At 40.5% G+C, this 21,163-nt stretch overlaps 1 protein-coding gene across 7 annotated transcripts in view; it reads left to right on the forward strand.

The window, feature by feature from the left end:
• Positions 1–21,163, forward strand: part of enc (encore) — a 1,357,661-nt gene that overhangs the window by 896,036 nt on the left and 440,462 nt on the right. For all 7 annotated transcript variants that reach the window (XM_067147181.2, XM_067147182.2, XM_067147187.2 and 4 more), the window contains one exon: positions 20,066–20,272. In XM_067147181.2, coding sequence (XP_067003282.2) covers positions 20,066–20,272 — 207 coding nt within the window. The remainder of the gene's footprint in view (positions 1–20,065; positions 20,273–21,163) is intronic.

Consider the following 21,163-nt stretch of genomic DNA (forward strand, 5'->3'; position numbering starts at 1 on the left):
TTAATACATTAAGGAAGAGAAGAAATGGTTATGAAAACGTAGTCACCTCAATTTCAAAAATGAAGGGGAGCTCGAGAGGGTACAGCACTCTCTATCCCCGCTTTACAGTAGAAGAGATTTGTAGTTTTACATAGACCGAAGAGGAATTTACATTTTAAAGTGGTGGGTTACATATTAAAAGGTTTCGAACCCTCCCCGAGAGTTAAACTGCTGAGCAAGCGAGAAATAAAGATGTTAACAGGCCATTACCTTGTTGAAGAGCTGCTGCTTGAAGAAAGAGGCGCTTCCCACCCCCTGCTACATATCCACACACTAAGTTAGAAGTTACTGAAGTGGCCCTGAGACAAAAAAATCAGCAGTTTTTATACCCTTGTGGAAAATTCGAGACCTTTCAAGAATGAATAGACACACCCTCTCAACCTATTGGATAGCTTAGAGTTACATATCCATATCGAAGAAGACATACACTATTGGTCAAAAATTAATTACAAAAATTAGTGATTGGTTAAATTCAAAACAGGCAGAAAGAAAGGATAACTGTTGCCAACCCACAAACCACAGAACAAAATTTAGTAAAAACAAAACTTAGCAATACAAAATTTCTTCAGGAGAGTACATTCCATTACACCAGAGAGTATTACCATAGTTTTTGGTAGAGACATCTGTTAGAGAATGTCCACACTTCTTGATCCATGAAAAACAAAAGCAAATCAAAAACACCCAGTGACCTCTTCTGATAACTAGTAGAGTTATTTCAGTGGTAAAGTTCTGGGTTTCTCCAATAGAGGAGTTTCAATTGGCGCAAGATTTGAACTTGCGTCGCGTAGAGGTGTATCGCCCGGTACAGAACTAACACCAGAAACTATTACCGAATAAACAGGGGCATAATTGCCCATACTAAATGACCTTTCTTAACATAAAAAGATAAGGAACATGACTGGCCATAAACAACAGGCTTGGAGGCGAAACACTTGCCCTCCTTCTTGAAATGGTTAAAACCCCAAGTGGGCTTATGGCCCAATGATACAGAGGCTAAACCTATTCTACACCGGGGTGACTAAATAGGAAATATTAAAGCCATATATGATTATAGAAATTTAGAGGTTTTGAAAACTGTAGTCACTCCATGCCAAGTTGAATGGAAAGCAACAGAGGGTAGTCACTGTTTATTCCTTCACATTACATATTTCCCGGTAGTGAATAGGATAGAGTCGCCAGACTTGCCAAAAATTCCACATTTAAACCTGTAACAGTTACTTCAGCAATCATACAAACACAGTTAAAGGGACAAAAGTAAATCAAATTACAAGGTTATTTAAACGCTATATACACCATAACTGTGGTGAAAACAGAGCTGTGTCAGAACCACCGAAGTTAGAAATTTGTATTAAAAATAAAAGAGGTTGAAACCTTCCCCTTAAAGTATCCACTGGAACTATCACATATATATGAAAATTCGCCCCTGCCTCCTGATTCACGTCAATTCACCCTCCTCACACTGGAGCAGTTCAGACAATACAGCCCTAAAGCGCCCAGCTTTTATAGTATTTTTAAGGGGAAGCTTCCGGCTCTCTTTACTGATAGGCTGGATTCCTGTACACGCCCCCAATTGCAATTGGCTAGAGAAAATATTTACAGGTTTCTGATGGATTGATTACAATTGAAGAAGGAACCAGCTGAAGTGTTGACAACTTTGAGACATAAACAAAACAATCCTCAAAACCTAAGCTTTGCCAACTGCAAAAATAAATATTCCTTTGTCAAATAATTGAAGTTCGTCCTGCTGGTGGGGAGCAATTAAACTGATGATAGAGACATCTAACCGTTGAAGACCAAAGCATCTTGTAATACACCAGTTGAAGTTTGTTTACCTAGATGGCCTTATAGAAGGCATGCAGTTTAATTGGCCGGGGAAGGTGTATCCCCGGTACAATTATTATTCAGAACTAGAGAATTCATTGTTTGCATGCTGATGTTAAGCTCCTTCAGAATACAATCTAATTATTGGTGCAAAATACTCTCCAAGGTATGTGGAGTAATCTTAAATCTGCTGCATCAAGAATCCAAGTTTCTGCCCTATGTATAAATGCTGAGAATACTATAAACTAACTATTCTCATTTTTGGTTTCTTAATGCTGGTGCAATCCTTCCATAAATGGGTTAATTCCATTTTGGTGTTCTTATCTGTGCTTTTCTGCTGATTTCAGTATCACCGTTTCCCTGGCTAGAGATGACTAACCGAGGTTCTTCATGTCTGTAACAGTCTCTGTTTCGTAGAACACATGCTTTTTGGTTAACATATTTTTCCCTGTCAGTTACCATCATTTGGATTTTTTCATATTCATTGGAAATCCAATGTTGCTACTCGCATTTTCTTACTCAAATGAGGAGATTCTCGATCCCCTTTTCTTCTACTGTTATTAGTGCAGTGTTAACTGCATACTGTAGATTTGAGATCATTCTACCACCAATAGGAAATCCTTTGTTTTATACTTCAAGAGCAGCTCTCATTATGTGCTCACTATAGATATTTATCCCAGATATGTTTCTGTTTCTTGAAGACACAAGAACCACCCATGTTGGCTGTGCGGTTAGATGCGCGCAGCTGTGAGCTTGCGTCCGAGAGATAGTGGGTTCGTACCCCACTGTCGGCAGCCCTGAAGATGGTTTTCCGTTGTTTCCCATATTCACTCCAGGCAAATGCTGGGGCTGTACTTTAATTAAGGCCACGGCTGCTTCTTTCCCATTCCTAGCCCTTTCCTATCCCATCGTCCCATAACTCCTATGTGTCGGTGCGACGTAAAGCAAATTGTAAAAAAAGAAGTCGCTAGACATTTTATCATGAATTCTGACAGCTACTTTACTTTCATCATAAAGGTTTTTATGAACCTGATGTGATGGATAGGTGTATCCATTTGTAGCAGAAGTTGCCCTATTTTAGCCAACTAAACACTATCTTACTAGCATGCCTGGTGTTATAAGGATAGGTGATAATGAGTGCTTGGAACGTATCACATTGTCTAAGAAATGCTCATAACATTCCTTACATTCAATGATTATGGCACACACATTCAATTAGGTACTGCCACTGCTCGTTCGATTATCTTTCACTCTCATGGTTGTTAATACACAGTTCAAAAATTTAGGGGAATATGTTTTTGAATGTATGAAATGCTCCACAAAACAATACCTTGTTCCCAGGTATATTACCAACTAAACCTTTATTCTTTGCCGTTGAAGTATTAAAAAAAAATTGATGAATTCACATTTGTTTTCAGAATGCAAATGAAAATACCCAAATAGGGGTGAAGACAAAGTGATAACAGTCCTCCAGGGTGGATTTTTATCACAGTTGGTGTATGTCCTCCATGAGCATTTATCACAGCTTGGCACCTACGTGGCATGCTCCGTATAAGTCGATGGAGGTCACGTTCAGTATCAGGTCCCATTCTTCAATGAGAGCCTGTTGGAGGTCTTGGAGAGTGTGTGGTGGAACAGGACATCCACGAACACTTCTGTCAAGCCTGTCCCACACATGCTTGATGGGATTAATGTCGGGACTCACTGTTGGTCATTCCATCTCTTGAATGCCCAATTTCTCACAAGACAGCTCGGGTGATGCACACTACACGAGCCCTGGCATTGCCGTGCAGAGTATGAATTCAGGGCCAACACCGTATGTAGCAACCTACACATGCTATAGCAGTGTCTGCTCGATGTACCCCACAGCGAAGAGATTACCACGGGTGACGACAAGAGCTGTACGGCCATCAATACTTATGCCACCCCACACTATCACAAACTTTGTCCAAATTAGTCGCCTTCCTGGACAACATTTGGCATGTACGTTGTGTCTGGAAATAAGGACTCGTTTGTGAATACATGTCTTCATTGGCGAAGTTGCCAGTTGACGTGGATACAGGCAAACGGAAGGCGGGCTGCGCAATGTTGCTGCATTAAACAGGGCACTGGAACAGGATGTCTGGGTCGTAAGGACACTTCTCTTAACCTGTTCCTTACCGTCTGGTCAGACACCGTAATTCCAGTGACCCTCCTGAGGTCTTGTTGCAGTTCTCTGGCAGTTATTGAAGGATGACGCAATGCACACATGGTCATATATCGGTCATCCTGTGGGGTTGTCATACTTCCACGACCTTGTCCAACCCTCCTTATGAACTGGTCTGTCTCGTCACGATTTCACAAGCGTTGAATAACTGATGGAGAGACATTGAGATCCGCAGCAACACGACGAAAAGTCCATCCTTACTGGATCAAAGTGAGGGGCTTTGCGACTTGAACCTCGTTAAGATGTCTCATGGGATGTGCTGGTTTATGTACAACGTGCTCAAATGACCACAGTAGTCTCTGTACCTCACGACACACTTCTTTTTGAGGGATCGCCTGACAGTTTAATGCATGGCTATACCTACAGATGGAGTATAATTTCGATTTGATGTATCCTGTGTAGCTAAGGTCTCAAGGTATGCTGTACAACCATTGGAACCCCATCTACCACATTAATGTTCACATACCAGACGTTACAAAACATGTTCCCCTAATTTGTTTGAACTGTGTATTTTTAACAGTAAAATGATCAGCTTACCTTACGTTAATCAGCATGTAATCTGGAAAGTTTCCACTCTGCTTTAGTCTTAACTCCTATAGTAGAGTTTCCCCGTTTGTATAATTGACTCATACATAGGAATATACAGTAATGAATTTTTCTAGCAATCGCTTCCTCTTTGTGTTTAATGCATGACAACATGCATGGGACACAGTATCTTTATACACACTTACCAAACTTGTGCTCTTCCTCTTCAGGAATGTTCTAGGTACAAATGATAATTTATACAAGTATTTGCATGCGTTAGTTTTTTTTTTTTTTTTTTTTTTTACAATTTAAAAATTTTGCTTCCTGAATAGTAGAAAAATGCATTATTGCCAGGGTGATAGAGGGCATCTGAACACACAGAGACTCTAATTTTTCAAGAGCCTTTCATGACAAATCCCATTACGTAATAAATTATACATTCAACTACTGCAGCCATTTAATAACCCTGTTCAACTATTTCATCACATTCCATGAATGCTCGAGTGCCTATGAAGGGAGTTCAGTATATAATGGCAACACTTTTTTTTCTTTCTAAAAGCAGATTGGTTTTATTGAGAATTCAAATACACCATGTTATTCCCTAATCCTTCTGCTACAATACCCTATTTATCTTGTTGCTTGTTGTTTTAAGGGGCCTAACATCGAAGGTCATCAGCCGCGCCCTATTTATCAACATAATCTCCGTTCAGTGCTATGGCCTTACGCCACCGTAATGTGAGGGCCTGTATGCCCGCATGGCACTATTCGACAGGTTGATGTCGGAGCTAACGTCATGCTGCATTGATAACTTCCCCATCATCCACATAGTGCTTCCTGTGGAGTGCATCCTTCATTAGGCCAAACAGATGGAAGTCAGAAGATGTGAGATCCAGCCTGTAGGGTGGATGAGGAAGAATAGTCCACTAAAGTTTTGTGAGCTCCTGTCGGTTGCACAGATTTGTGTGAGGTCTTGCATTGTTGTGGAGAAGGAAAAAGTTTGTTTGCATTTTTGTGGCTACGAACACGCAGAATTTGTTTCTTCAATTTCCTTCGAGTAGCACAATACACTTCAGAGTTGATCATTTTACCACGAGGGAGGACATCGAACAGAATAACCCCTTCAGAGTCCCAGAAGACCGAAGCCATGACTTTGCCAGCTGAGGGTACAGTTTTGAACTTTTTCTTCATTGGAGAGTTGGTGTGGCGCTACTCCATGGATTGCAGTTATGATTCCGGTTCGAAGTGATGAATCCATTTTCATCGCCTGTGACAATATTTAACAAGAAATTGTTACCTTCAGTCTCATAACGAGGAAGCAGTTCTGCACAGATATTTCCTCTTTGCTCTTTATGGTCTTCCGTTAGGTGTCGAGGAATCCAGCAGGAGCAAAGTTTGAATACTTCAACTGGTGGATATGTATGTCGGCACTGCCAACAGAGACGTCAAGTTTTGCAGTGAGGTGTTTGACTGTGATCTGTTGATCACCTCGTATAACAGTGTCTGCACGTTCCAACTTTGCAGGCATCACAACTGTGTGCAGCCGGCCGGCACACGGGAAATCGGACATGTTTGCTTGACCTTATTGTGATGATGAAACACACCTCACCCAAACAACTCGCTATGCTTTTGTCCACTGCCAGGTCTCCTATGAATATCTGTGATGCCCTGGTTTTCTGCCAAATTAAACTCAATGTCTGCTCTCTGTTTGGTACGCACCTCGATTACAGATGCCATTTTGAAGGCTAGTTAGAGCACTGCCACATATGGGAAATGAGACGCTACGAGACAAAGCAGGAATATTCAAAGTTGTCCCAAACAAAATTCCAGTTTGTTTAAAACTGAAAATGGCCGAGAAATAAAATGTGTTGCATTATATATTGAACACTGCTTGTAGTTTACTCTTCAGATTATCTTTTCTTGACGAGACTCTAGGAGCTTGAGAAACATTTGTAAAGTGGTCGAAAGTAATATAAGTTTCCTTTTTTGTTTATGTCAAATCCGACTCGTACATTTCTCACGGTGACAATAGGATAGACAGGGCTTGGACTGGCTAGGAAATGATTATGGCCTTTAGGTACAATTCAAGAAATTTGCCTCGCCTGGTGAAAACATGGTAAAACGTAATTTAAAAAAATTAAAAATCTTCAGAGCTGCAGAGAATGGGCATTGTTGATCGGTAATTCTGGAAATCAAGTGACCTTATAATTCATTCTGAAAAACTTTTACTACAGAATCCTTGCTGAATTTTGCAGGTAGCAAGTATTTTAGTACCATAGCATTCTGGCAAAAAATGTTTGAATGACTACAGTTGATTTTAAGGTTAGCGTCAAACCATCCCCTTATATTACTGGTTGGGAAACTGTCCTTATGAATATTTCCTAGACAAATCCTGTTATTTTAATCCTTCTTCAGTTGCTGCAGAGTCTGTATATTTTCTTATTGTTTTTGCTCAACATTTTCTGTTTGAAATATTAAACAAATTGTTCGTCTTCAAAGTAAAAAAAATGGTGGTTTTGGTATTCTTTAATGAATTGGACTGTTTGTCGTAAGTATGACGTCCTAACTGGTGTAAAACCTTCAATATTATTATGTTTAATATATTTTATTTATATTTTATTAAATGCTAAATTATCTTTTATTAAATGTTAAATATGATTAATACATGGTTTCCCTGTAAATATGTATTACTAATTTGTATAACCTCAAATACCTATTGTGTATAAGTTTAACCTCAAAATCTATATAGTCGAAACTGGTAGAAAACTCTATAATGTGCGTATCTTATCTTAGATTTATTCTACTATAATTTGGTATATATGAAGGGTTCTGGAAACTTACTCTAAGGTTTATTATCCAGATACATGTAGAGACATTAGGAATGTTCGAGAAATTTCCATGTGTATTGGTAAACAGTAATGAAGGTTCTAGCTGGATCCTTTACTAAAGTATTCCATTCGACTAGCTGGTCGATCGATGTTTCGAGTGTGTTCCATTAGATTCCAGAAATCAATAATTCTAGAGGTTGATCAAACAGTATGTATATCGAGCTGTCGGTCGTGAGTCAGTTAGGTTGGACTTGAAGGCAAGTGATGGATTGCGAGTGACTGTTGAGCTCCGAGGTGGAGTCGGTGAGTTCAAGAGAGTGTATGTTATAGTGCACGACTCAGTGTTGTTGATATATGTACTTGTCAGAATCGACCTCGGGGTACTCCGCTATTAAGTGCTGTAGTGTCACTTGCTGGTGTGTGTAATTGTGTGTTGTGACTTACAGTGACAATAAAGTAATTTATATAAGGAAGCGAATGTGTTCTCGTGTGATATTTATTTCCGTCAGATGTGATCGCATTTGAGAACGATATGTTATTTCGAATGAAATATAAACACACTGGCAGTTGACACATGTTTCTTCACATCGCTTCATAATGTTTGCCTTAATATTATTATTATTATTATTATTATTATTATTATTATTATTATTATTGTTACCGTGTTTTAGCGGTAGGTAGCGGTGAAAGAAGGTGCGGGTGTGAACGGGTCTCAAGCTACGAAAGTAAAATTAATTTAAAATTTAACAAGGTTATATTTTCTTTTCAAAAACAAGGAAATAACAAGCATGGCAGGTACAAAGTAGCAAGTCCAAAGGGTAGTTACAATATTTACAGGATTTGGGCTTCGCGCCCTGACTTCACAATGCTTGGGCAATCAGCTCAGTTTTACCCCAAACACAAGTTTCAACAGAGGGGCAGAAAACCCCATTCATGCCTAGGAGCCCTTGCTCCAAATTACACTGAAAAGCCTCCACGAGGCATACAACACTCAATTTTCAAAAGAGCCACTCGCTCTCAACTTTAAGCCTCTCCCAGGCCACACCAAACTCCACCTTCAAGCTGTCCTCAACGGACATAAACACAGGGGTAAAATACCCAATCTACTGAGGCCTATTAAGTGAGAAAAGGTTAATTATATGGCCTCTAAAATACCAACTTGAAAGGAGGCTCTCCGCACTCCTAATACACTTTATTTAAAACCTACTTGGCACTAGGCCGTTAATGCAAGGGCTAATCCCATACTACAGAGGTGACTTCAGAAAAGAACAATTTACATTATATTAACGAAGAATAGGTTGAGAAAAATAAGTTCACCTCAAAACAATACGATTGGGAGCTCGAGAGGGTTAAACACTCTCTATCCCGATATGCAGTTTAAAAGATGAAATAGATACAAGTTTCTTTACATTTTAAGGAAGGTTACACAATGGAAAAAGCTTCGGACCCGCCCCGAGAGTTAAACTGCTGAGCTAGCAAAGAAAGAAGTTATTAATTGGCCATTACCTTGTTGTTGACCGCTGCCGAAGAAAGAGGCGCTTCCCGCCCCCTGCTATGTACTTTACACACAGAAAGATGGAACAGAAGTGGCGCAGAGACCCTAAAATCAGCAGTTTATATACTCTCGCGGAAGGTTCTAGGCGTTAGGGGAAATGAGAACACCCGCCCACAATCACTTTATTGGAGAATAAAGAGAAACCCCTACACAAGATGAAGAAGAAACACATTATTGGTGGAAAATTAATTTCAGAAATTCGGGATTGGCTAGATTAAAACAAGGGGAAAGAAAGGGGTAATATTGCCAACTTAACCAATGACTGAAAGAAATTTAACAAAGAACAAACTTTTGAAATAAAATTTTCTCCAAGGAACAGTTCTTTTTCTTCGCACTAGGGTGCACTATTGTAGTTCTTCAGTAGTGTCCTCTAGAAGAGAAAGTTCACACTTCTTACTTCAAGCAAAACAAAAACACATCAAAAATGACACAGTTCTAAAACTCCAAAATTTACAGGTAGTGACATCTTCTGAGAAGGTAGAAAATTAATACCGTCAATAAAGTTAGACTTCCTCCAGCAGAGGATTTTCAACTGGCGCACCTTTTAAATTAGCGGCGTGGAGGTGTACCGCCCGGTACAGACCTCCCCCCCCAAAAGTTCCTCCAGGGGTGACACATGAAATTTGTTTGAAAACTAGGTCCAAGTTTTGATGTAGATGTGGAGATTAATTGCAGAAGTATTTTTAAGATTTTCTTAATATGGTTTGATTCAGTTTCAAAATTTTGTTGTTGCAGGTGAAGTAAAGTCTTTATGCTTGTAGAAGTTGAATTCAGAAGATAAACTTTAGTTTTTAAAGTTGAGAAAAAAAAATTTCTAAGTCCACCAGGTATTGCAGAAAAATCCAAGAGAAGGTAGTAATGTCGAACTGGAATGTCCATGTAGTTGATGTAGACTAAGTTGAATGGCCAGATCGGCCGTTGCCGCTTGCGTCCAGGAGAGGCCGCTCGGACCCCTCAAGTACCCTGAGATACCGCTCGCCCGCACCATGAGGGGAGCAGTGGTGTTGAAACACGCCGCGCCCGCGGTGAAGATATACAGGCTGCGGGCAAGTAGCAGGTCGTGCGCCGCACATCAGCCTTGGCCGGGAGGAGAGCTCCGGCTCGCCGTGCACATGTCGTCCTCGCTGGGGTCGAGGGGGCCCATCCTCAAACCCAGTCGCGGCACAGCGCCACGCGGCTGCGGGGGCACTGAAACATAAAAGCTAGGCGGCAGAATATTGTTGGACCAGCATCTTTTTGAGGGCACAGACTTGTTGGAGAGGTTGAGGGGCCAGCGGCGTGCAGATATCCATGGCATTTAATATAAGCAAGCCACAGTGTGTATAGCAGGAGACGGGAGCGTGGTAATGGCCATGGTAAGGACAAAATGGCAGTTTAACGGATCGGGGAAGGTTTTACAAAAAGCTTACATATAAAACAAAATATTATAGGAGGAGTAGAATGCCTTAAGAGTGGAAACTCAAAAAAAAAAAAAAATATATATTACCTTCATATTCCTATCAAATTATATGAAGCAAGTTGACACAAAATTTACACCGGTTTCACCTGGGACAGGTGAACCCTAAATATCCTCTCGGTGGCTGGATTACTTACTAACAATGTAACCGGCGTAAGAAAATCGAGAATGATACAAGGCCCATGAAATCTGGGGGCAAGCTTGCCCGCGGGAACAAAGTTCTTGACCATAACTTGGTCACCTACCTTCAAAGGGGTGGGTCTCCGTCCACGATCATACCTTTCCCTAACCTTTTCATGAGACACTTTAAGATTGGCTTTAGCCTTCTTCCAAAGATCTTTAATGTTGTCCGGATCTATTGTCTCGGGTAGAATGTCACTCAGAGACCAGAGGTTAGAGAGCGGCGTGTTGGGAACAAACTTGAACATCAACGAGGCTGGAGTAAATTTATGTGATTCATGAACCGCCGAATTCAAAGCAAAAGCTAACCAATGCAGGGACGTGTCCCACCTGGAATGATCTTCATGATGATAGGCAATAAGTGCAGACCTGAGATTACGGTTAACTCGTTCAGCCAGAGATGGTTGAGGGTAATAAGCAGAAGTAGTTACATGAGAGATGGACATGTCAAAACAGAATTTATGAAATAAATTAGATGTAAAAGCCTTAGCATTATCAGATACAATATATTGGCACGGACCAAAAGAAGCAAAAATAGAATTTAAGCAAGTAATGGTAGACTGAGCGGTAGCCAGCTTAGTCGGAAATAACCAAGAAAATCTAGTAAAGCCATCTACGCATACAAAGATGAACTTGTTAGCATTTCCCTTTGACTGGGGGAAGGGTCCTACATAATCAATATACAGGCGTTCCATGGGGCGCGACGCTTGATGCGAAGACAAAAGGCCTACCTTGGTGGACATAATGGGTTTACTGAGCAAACAAGCTTTACAAGCTTTTACAAGTTCACGGATTTCACCGTCCATACCTTTCCAGATGAACATTTCACGAATCTTTTCACGAGTTTTAAATATTCCCAGATGCCCCCCCAATGGGATCTCATGATCGTATTTGAAGATCATAGGCACAAGAACAGCTGGAACGACAACCTTCATCATCTTGTCATGCCTCGAAGGGCAACATAAAACACCATTCCTCAGAACATAAGGGACGACATGTTCCCCAGAAGAAAGGGTTTCCATTATCGAAGCCAGCGTCGGATCTTCACGTTGGTATTACTCAATATCCCTAAAAAGCATGGGGGCATCTGTTAAGATGGCATTAACACCAGATAGTATGGACTCGGGAGGTGATGAACTGTCGACCGGTTCATGGGTCTCGACGTCGTTAGAAAACATACGACTGAGTCCATCAGCAACAACATTTTCGGTACCTCTGATATGCCTAACATCGAATTGGAAGGCAGAAATACGGATGGCCCAACGGGCTATACGACCAGTACAACGCGGCCTACCTAAGACCCAGCTTAATGCTTGATTATCTGTCTCCAGGTCGAATTTGACGTGTTCCAGATAGAGATGGAACTTTTCTAAGGCGAATAAAACTGCCAAACCTTCGAGCTCATAGATGGAATACTTGGCTTCTTGAACCGACAAGGTCCTAGATGCATAGGCGATGGGTCGCCTCCCTAGTTCAGTCTCTTGAAGAAGGACTGCAGCTACTGCTGACGACGACGCGTCAGTTTGGACGATGAATTTCTTCGAGAAATCAGGCATAGCAGGTACAGGGGCATTACAGACAGCTAATTTAAGATCTTCAAATGCGGCTTGTTGAGAAGGTCCCCACTCGAATTTGATGCCTTTCCTACGAAGAAGGTTCAAGGGCGCCGCTCTATTAGCAAAGTTAGGAATGAACTTTCTGAAGAAATTCACCATACCAATAAACCTGGCGATACCTTTAATGTCCTTGGGAGGTTTAAAATCACGGATGGCCTGTGTTCTCGAATGATCGACTGCAACACCATCAGGTGACACAATATGCCCTAGGAATGACATAGAGGGCTTAGCAAAGGCAACCTTGGACAACTTGACAGTTAACCCAGCCTTATGAAGGCGATTGAGAACTTCTCGCAGATGATCTAGATGTTCTTCGAAGGTTTCCGAAAATACGACGACATCATCCAAGTAGTGGTACAAGTATTCAAATTTGATGTCGGAGAAGACCCTATCTAGCAGCCTAGTGAGTACAGCTGCTCCCGTGGGGAGCCCGAAAGGCACGCGGTTGTATTCATATAAATTCCAGTCCGTGGCAAACGCTGTAAGGTGTTTAGACTCTTCGGCAAGGGGAATTTGATTATAGGCCTGATTCAAGTCCAAGATAGTAAAGAACTTGGCCTTACGAAACCATGAAAAACAAGAATGAAGGTCGAGAAGGGGCACAGATTGTAACACCACCTTCCGATTGAGAGCCCTGTAATCAATGACAGGCCTGAAGCCCCCTTGGGGCTTCGGGACTAGAAAAATAGGCAAAGAATACGCTGACTTAGAGGGCCTAATAATACCATCCTTCAACATCTGATCGATAATTTCTTTCAGAGCCTTCGTTTTAGGTGGAGATAGCCTATTGACGTCCGAAACGGGGGAGGAGCCTACGGTCAGCTGTTTCTAATATGGCGGCGAGATAGTGACGGGAAATAAACACGAAAGTGATCGGGTGTGCGTCTGTAGGATTTATTAAGTGTTCAAAATGTCTTTGGTGTCATGTGCGCAACTGTTGAGAGTTGTCGGAGATTTCACGCGTCCATTAGTGGAAGGGGAAGAAATATTCAAGCGTAATTACTTGATATGTGTAGGTAAAAAGTTTGAAACAGAAGATGAAACTGGTGTTGTAGCGTTGTGTTTACAATCATCCCACATCGATTCAAAACCCCACAAAGTTAATGTTGTCTTGAACAAAGGGAGTGAAAATGTGAAGTGCAATTGTGCATGTTAAGCGGGTTTGTCAGAGAAATGTTACCGTTGACACGCTAATGCACCTTAACAGTTAAGCTACTGTAATTTTCCACTATTAGAGGTTATGGAGTAATTTCTTGTTGATTTGGTCCATGCCAAAGCCTTAGCCAGGTGACGGGGAGTTACCTGTCTTGTAAATAATAATTCTACTAAGTAAATGTTGTAAAGCAAATAAATCCTAGATTTTATACAGGCTTGTGTTGGAACAGCCCACATCCTAATCTTAATATTCTTCCATTTTTACCATCAGCACAAAAGTTAGAACTTAGAACCGACAATAATAAGTATAAAAATTATAACTACCTACAGAATATGCAGAGCAAAGTTTGAAAATTATAATTAAAGAATACTATAACCTCTACAGTCACAGCTGTTTGGGGTTGAAGAATACTTGGTTTGTCCAATTCTACCAAATAATTAGGTTATGGCTTCTAATTTATGATGATCGGGCGAGTTGGCCGTGCGGTTAGGAGCGTGCAGCTGTGAGCTCGCATCCGGGAGATAGTGGGTTCGAACCCCACTGTCGGCAGCCCTGAAGATGGTTTTCCGTGGTTTCCCAAATGCTGGGGCTGTACCTTAATTAAGGCCACGGCCGCTTCCTTCCCATTCCTAGACCTTTCCTGTCCCATCGTCGCCATAGGACCTATCTGTGTCGGTGTGACGTAAAACAAATAGCAAAAAAATCTAATTTATGATGGCAAAATACTACGTATTTTCTTTCATTGAAAGAAGTATTTTATAGACAATTTAAATGCAGTGTTTAATTACTACCAGTTAAAGATATTACTCACACGTAGATAGTTAATTTACTGTCTGCTGTTACACATATGAAGAAGTTTACAAAGAGCGGATTACATACTATGTGCGACACAGAAGTATTAGGCTACAAGTTTATCAGTATTTTTGATGTAGCTAAATCTTTGTGAATACAAATTAGAGGCAATAACTATCAATGAGTACAATAAACAGTACCGGTACCTACGCTGTGGAAAGAAGTCGTCTTCACGAGAATGCAGACTGCACACTGTCATGTATCGCGTAACGCGTTTTCCAATTGACAGCGCGGAAGCCCATCTTTCTCTCTGAACTTTTTGTACAGGAAAGTAGTGAAGAGATTTCGCATCCGTTTTATACGATTTGCAACCGTATGCAGAGCAGTACCTCCTCAAATTTGACAATTTTCTTTCTGTTTCCATCACGACGTCAATGCTTCGCCATGTAAATAAAGCTCACCAGTCACTATGGTGCAGCTTCAACATTCTTCCGCGTGGCTGCGCCATCCAACTTTTCTGACGTCAATAAGGTGGAAAACGGACAGGAATCGAATCCGTGACCTCAATTTTGTATTCAATAAGGTCAGTAACACCAAGAGTATCAGAGAACACCTCTGGAAAGGACTGACACAATTTGCGAATACTATCAGCCTGCTCCTCAGGTAGATGTCTAAGGTCTAACAACATCTCATCCTGGGTAGGCGAAATAGATGAACATGCTACAGAATTACACTTTAACAAGGGAATTTTACAATTGGAAGCAAATTTGAATGTGCACGACTTACTCTGAAGATCGAGCACAAGACCAGTGTGAGAAATGAAGTCCGCTCCCAGTATGATGGGGCAAGACAAGTGCTTAGCCACAAACAGTTTGGTTTTCCATGTAAATTTAAAAATACGAATTTTGACCAGTAAGGAACCTAGAATTTCTAATGGAGATGAATTAGCCGAAACATATAGAACAGGAGATGAGACATAGTCAGGTAGTTCACAAACAGATTTCAATTTAGAATACCATTCAGCTGAAATAATCGAACAGACACTGCCTGAATCTAATAGAGCGGTTATAGGCTCATTATTTAACTCAATCTTAAGAAAAGGAATAGGTGCGGGGGAATCCGCCGCAATCCTAAGACACTCTTTGGGGCATTCAAAAGATGCATTTGAAAATTGCTCGTTCCCTGAATTTACAACCTGTTTACTAGGGGCTGAGTCTCGGGAAGATGGATTAGTCGACTCAGCCGAAGCCACTAGTCACTTTTTATTATTGGCATAGGTGGAATTTGCACCAGAAGTTGAGCAGGAGGGGGTGGTATTCGAATTTGGGCTATTCTTGGCGATATGTGAGAAAGCCCCACATTTAAAACTGCCTAGTGATGAACCAGCCCCATTACTTGTCCCACTCGACTTGATCAGTGGACACTTATTGCGCAGGTGGTCAGGCGACCCACAAGCATAACATTTACGAGGGGTGACTGATCGGCGAGGTGGAGGCCGAGTATTACTAAAGGAAGGCGGGGGTTCTTTCGCTACACGCAAAGAATCGGCGTATCTAACTCCTTCCGCTGAGACGGCCAATGCTTCAAGTTCAGATAAAGTTTGCGGGCACGCCGCGAAACACAAATATGACCTGTAGGGTGGTGAGATCCCTTCCACAATAGCTTGTACAATCTGATCCTCAGGGAAATGAAGAGCAAACACCCTAGTATAAAACTTAATATCTTGGATGAAATCTGCCAAGTTTTCATCCAAGCGCTGTACCCGATAATGGTACTTCTGAATAAGGGAGGACCTGGCCCTAGCAGGGATGAAGTTAGCTAGCAAGTGGGCATGGAAATCCTCAATAGATGATTGCTCGGCAATGGCTCTTACGATTTTATCAGAGAGAATACCAATAGCATACGGATAGATAATTTGCAAAATTTGACATGGAGAAAGAGAAAAAACAAGGGCATGATCCTGAAATTCAACTAGAAATCTTAAAAATGAAATTACGTCACTGGTGGTATTAACGGAAAACTTAGAGATACCTCTGAGCAACATTGCCAATGGATGAGGCAAGCTACTAAACCCGGGTGACATAGTAGGTAAAGGTTTCAATGGCAAGGTAGTTAATTCAGAACGTACATTATTTAATGAGTTACGGTGTTCAGACTCGTCCAATGGGGCAGTGGTTGTTTGAGCAGCAATGGTTTTCCTATTGACTTCTACCTTATGAGGCTCTTCCTCGCTACCTACATTCACCGTGACGGGTTGATCAACTTTGGGAGGAACCTCCCCAGTTAACAATTGAGTGACCTTGCTAGATAATTCAGAAATATTTTCAAGCAGCGTACTAGCTTCCTTCCTCTGAACGTCATTCAACTTCAGAGACAACAGATCGTTAACTCTATTTGAAAAGTGATATAGACTGGCTTGCACACGCTTAATTTGATTAGGAGAAGGATCATTTTCATCAAAAAAACTAACTACAGATGCTAGCCCAGTAATATTCTCGACGATCGTGGAAAGAGAGTCGTCAATTTCTTTCTCTCCCAAAGTGGGGATGGAAATGGGCAAATCAAGGGACTCTCTAAGCTTGTTTGTGTCTACTGCAACCGTGCCTCCAGATTGCACATTTCTAATAGTTAACTCATATATCAACTCCTCTTCGTGCAAATAGTTAAGATGAAGAACATCGCGAGGTCCGGGCATGATGACAGAACAATTTTGAAAAACTCAAAAAAAAAATTCCAGCAACTGAGAAAATTGTTAGAGTTCTGAACAAAACAATGTTTAGCCGTCAAAAAGGGCTAAATTGAGACCCATTCAACCACGCTCTGCTACCACTTGTTACCGTGTTTTAGCGGTAGGTAGCGGTGAAAGAAGGTGCGGGTGTGAACGGGTCTCAAGCTACGAAAGTAAAATTAATTTAAAATTTAACAAGGTTATATTTTCTTTTCAAAAACAAGGAAATAACAAGCATGGCAGGTACAAAGTAGCAAGTCCAAAGGGTAGTTACAATATTTACAGGATTTGGGCTTCGCGCCCTGACTTCACAATGCTTGGGCAATCAGCTCAGTTTTACCCCAAACACAAGTTTCAACAGAGGGGCAGAAAACCCCATTCATGCCTAGGAGCCCTTGCTCCAAATTACACTGAAAAGCCTCCACGAGGCATACAACACTCAATTTTCAAAAGAGCCACTCGCTCTCAACTTTAAGCCTCTCCCAGGCCACACCAAACTCCACCTTCAAGCTGTCCTCAACGGACATAAACACAGGGGTAAAATACCCAATCTACTGAGGCCTATTAAGTGAGAAAAGGTTAATTATATGGCCTCTAAAATACCAACTTGAAAGGAGGCTCTCCGCACTCCTAATACACTTTATTTAAAACCTACTTGGCACTAGGCCGTTAATGCAAGGGCTAATCCCATACTACAGAGGTGACTTCAGAAAAGAACAATTTACATTATATTAACGAAGAATAGGTTGAGAAAAATAAGTTCACCTCAAAACAATACGATTGGGAGCTCGAGAGGGTTAAACACTCTCTATCCCGATATGCAGTTTAAAAGATGAAATAGATACAAGTTTCTTTACATTTTAAGGAAGGTTACACAATGGAAAAAGCTTCGGACCCGCCCCGAGAGTTAAACTGCTGAGCTAGCAAAGAAAGAAGTTATTAATTGGCCATTACCTTGTTGTTGACCGCTGCCGAAGAAAGAGGCGCTTCCCGCCCCCTGCTATGTACTTTACACACAGAAAGATGGAACAGAAGTGGCGCAGAGACCCTAAAATCAGCAGTTTATATACTCTCGCGGAAGGTTCTAGGCGTTAGGGGAAATGAGAACACCCGCCCACAATCACTTTATTGGAGAATAAAGAGAAACCCCTACACAAGATGAAGAAGAAACACATTATTGGTGGAAAATTAATTTCAGAAATTCGGGATTGGCTAGATTAAAACAAGGGGAAAGAAAGGGGTAATATTGCCAACTTAACCAATGACTGAAAGAAATTTAACAAAGAACAAACTTTTGAAATAAAATTTTCTCCAAGGAACAGTTCTTTTTCTTCGCACTAGGGTGCACTATTGTAGTTCTTCAGTAGTGTCCTCTAGAAGAGAAAGTTCACACTTCTTACTTCAAGCAAAACAAAAACACATCAAAAATGACACAGTTCTAAAACTCCAAAATTTACAGGTAGTGACATCTTCTGAGAAGGTAGAAAATTAATACCGTCAATAAAGTTGAGACTTCCTCCAGCAGAGGATTTTCAACTGGCGCACCTTTTAAATTAGCGGCGTGGAGGTGTACCGCCCGGTACAATTATTATTATTATTATTATTATTATTATTATTATTATTATTATTATTATTATTATTATAACAGTAAACGCTACAGTGACTCCAGAGAATACTTCAGCAATCCACATAGGAAAAAGGAGAGGGAATCATGCTATAGGCAGACAAAACGCTGCCATCTAGTGGACATCACTGAACTAAGTGATATTATGGGGACAGGACCTTCAAATAGCTGGAAGCAGGGTGCTTTATCACCTATTCTTCTAACACTGCGCTAGTGTGCTGGGGTAAGAGTTAGAGTTATGTAGGTGCCAATTTTAGTTCCAGATTTTTTATTTTTTATTTTTTGTGCAAAGGGAGAAAGATAGATGTGGCCCAATCAGCTGTCCATTTGTCACTGTTTGAAGTTTTATTTTGGATGTCTGTGAGGATATTAACACCAGTGTCATCTTTCTCCTTCAATACTTCATTAGTTAGATTGTCATAGCCTTGTGCTGTATGTTCCTCTAATGTTATCATTTGTTTTGTTTCTTGGGGCAAGATATCTCACTCTATTTTGATGTTTTGCCACTGCACTTCCTTATACAAACCTTCCCAGTATTCTTTCCACCTATGCAATACATTTTCAAAATCATGTATTTTATGACAGCATCTTCTCAGACCACATTCAATTTTGAATTTGCTTTATTGTTCCTTCACATTGCATTGTAGTATAAATCACATGTCTTATTGCGATAACTGTGATACTATGTTTCTTCGGATATTTCTGTACGATGATTGTGCTTGTCCTTTCAACAGTTTTATTGGATTTCAATGGAAAGTTCAGATTTCTTCAGCTATTTCCATTGCTGTGTGAGTTTCCATGTACGATCACTGACCGCAGTTCTTTTGATTACTCGGTGTTGAAAGAATATTTCATAACAGCCGTTGTGAGTTGTTGCTTATGAGATTAGCATGTGAAAAACTCTCTGTAAGAATACCAATGATAACAATTACATAGTCACATTAAGGCATATTTACATAATCCCACCTGTTTCACGAAACAAATCAAGTAAACAAATGAATTAAATTGTACATTGGTAGGTTGTGCTTTGTTGGAATGAGAGTACTCATTGTCTTCTACAAATTTTTTCAAGTGTTTTTGATAATATGATCTTGATGAAAAACAAATCTATGTACTCCTGCCAAATCAAGAGTACATAAAAATCTATTTCATTTGGCAGGTTTTGTTGGAATGTAATACAACATCATTTGTTTCCAACGCTATTGGGAATATGATATAAGGCTCTTACAGGACCGTGCCTTTAAGTATAATGTCAATTTTAAAATTAATTTTTTCTAGTGTAATGCACAAAACGCATATCAGGATTTGGAAGTTTACTTAGCAAGTACTGTAAATATGCATCAGTAAAAATTTCTATTTCATTTCTATTTTCATATGAGTGTAAAGCCACACATCATACCATGATACCATATATTGGGAAGTAGTGTCAGTTTTATGAATTCATGTGCATGAATGTTGTTGTTATTATTATTATTATTATTATTATTATTATTATTATTATTATTATTATTATTATTAAATGCCAGTATATTCTCCTTTCAGACCTGTAATGTGCAAGATGCAAGTGGTATGTCTGTAGCTGAACTGGGCAACTATTTCATGGGTTTGGGAGTGGTGGCAGACCAACGTGCTGGAGGCGATAGTAATCACGCGCCTGCTCCAACTCACTCACACTACCAGCCTGCACCATATTGGCAGCCTCAGCAACCACCTCAGCAGCAACAGCAGCCAGCCGCTACTCAGATGCAGGTAATTCTGCTTTTATGTATGAGTGTATAATGAGAAATTAGACTCTGGAAGGGAATTTTGCCATAGTTTTTCCTTTATAAAGTGTTTTGGATTTAATTAGTTTGATTTCATTTTCCAGAACATAGGCCTACCGTATAATCTCGAATACCACCCGCCACTGAATAAGACCCTCACCCTTATTTTGAAAGAACATACATACATACATACATACATACATTATCATTATAGACTGTTATGCCTTTCAGCGTTCAGTCTGCAAGCTTCTGCGAATTTACCAAACGTCACCACAATCCTCGATTTGCAACTAGTGTTGTGGCCTCATTTAGTTCTATACATCTTATCTTTAAATCGTTAAAAACAGAGTCTAACCATCATCATCTTGGTTTACCTCTACTTCTCTTACCCTCCATAACAGAGTCCATTATTCTCCTAGGTAACCTATCCTACTCCATTCGCCTCACATGACCCCACCACCGCTTCATCCATCGAGTTCATTCCTAAATTAGCCTTTATCTCCTCATTCCGAGTACCCTCCTGCCATTGTTCCCACCTGTTTGTACCAGCAGTCATTCTCGTTACTTTCATGTCTGTTGCTAAATTATGAATAAGATATCCTGAGTCCACCCAGCTTTCGCTCCCTAAAGCAAAGTTGGTCTGAAAACAGACCGATGTAAAGATAGTTTCGTCTGGGAACTGACTTCCTTCTTACAGAATTCTGTTGATCACAACTGCGAGCTCACTGCATTAGCTTTACGACTCCTTGTCAATCTCACTTACTATATTATCATCCTGGGAGAACACACAACCTACATACTTAAAATTATCGACCTGTTCTAGCTTTGTATCACCAATCTAACATTCATTTCTGTTGAATTTCTTACCTACTGACAT

This window comes from Anabrus simplex, chromosome 5, assembly GCF_040414725.1.
Source record: "Anabrus simplex isolate iqAnaSimp1 chromosome 5, ASM4041472v1, whole genome shotgun sequence".
Lineage (NCBI taxonomy): Eukaryota > Metazoa > Arthropoda > Insecta > Orthoptera > Tettigoniidae > Anabrus > Anabrus simplex.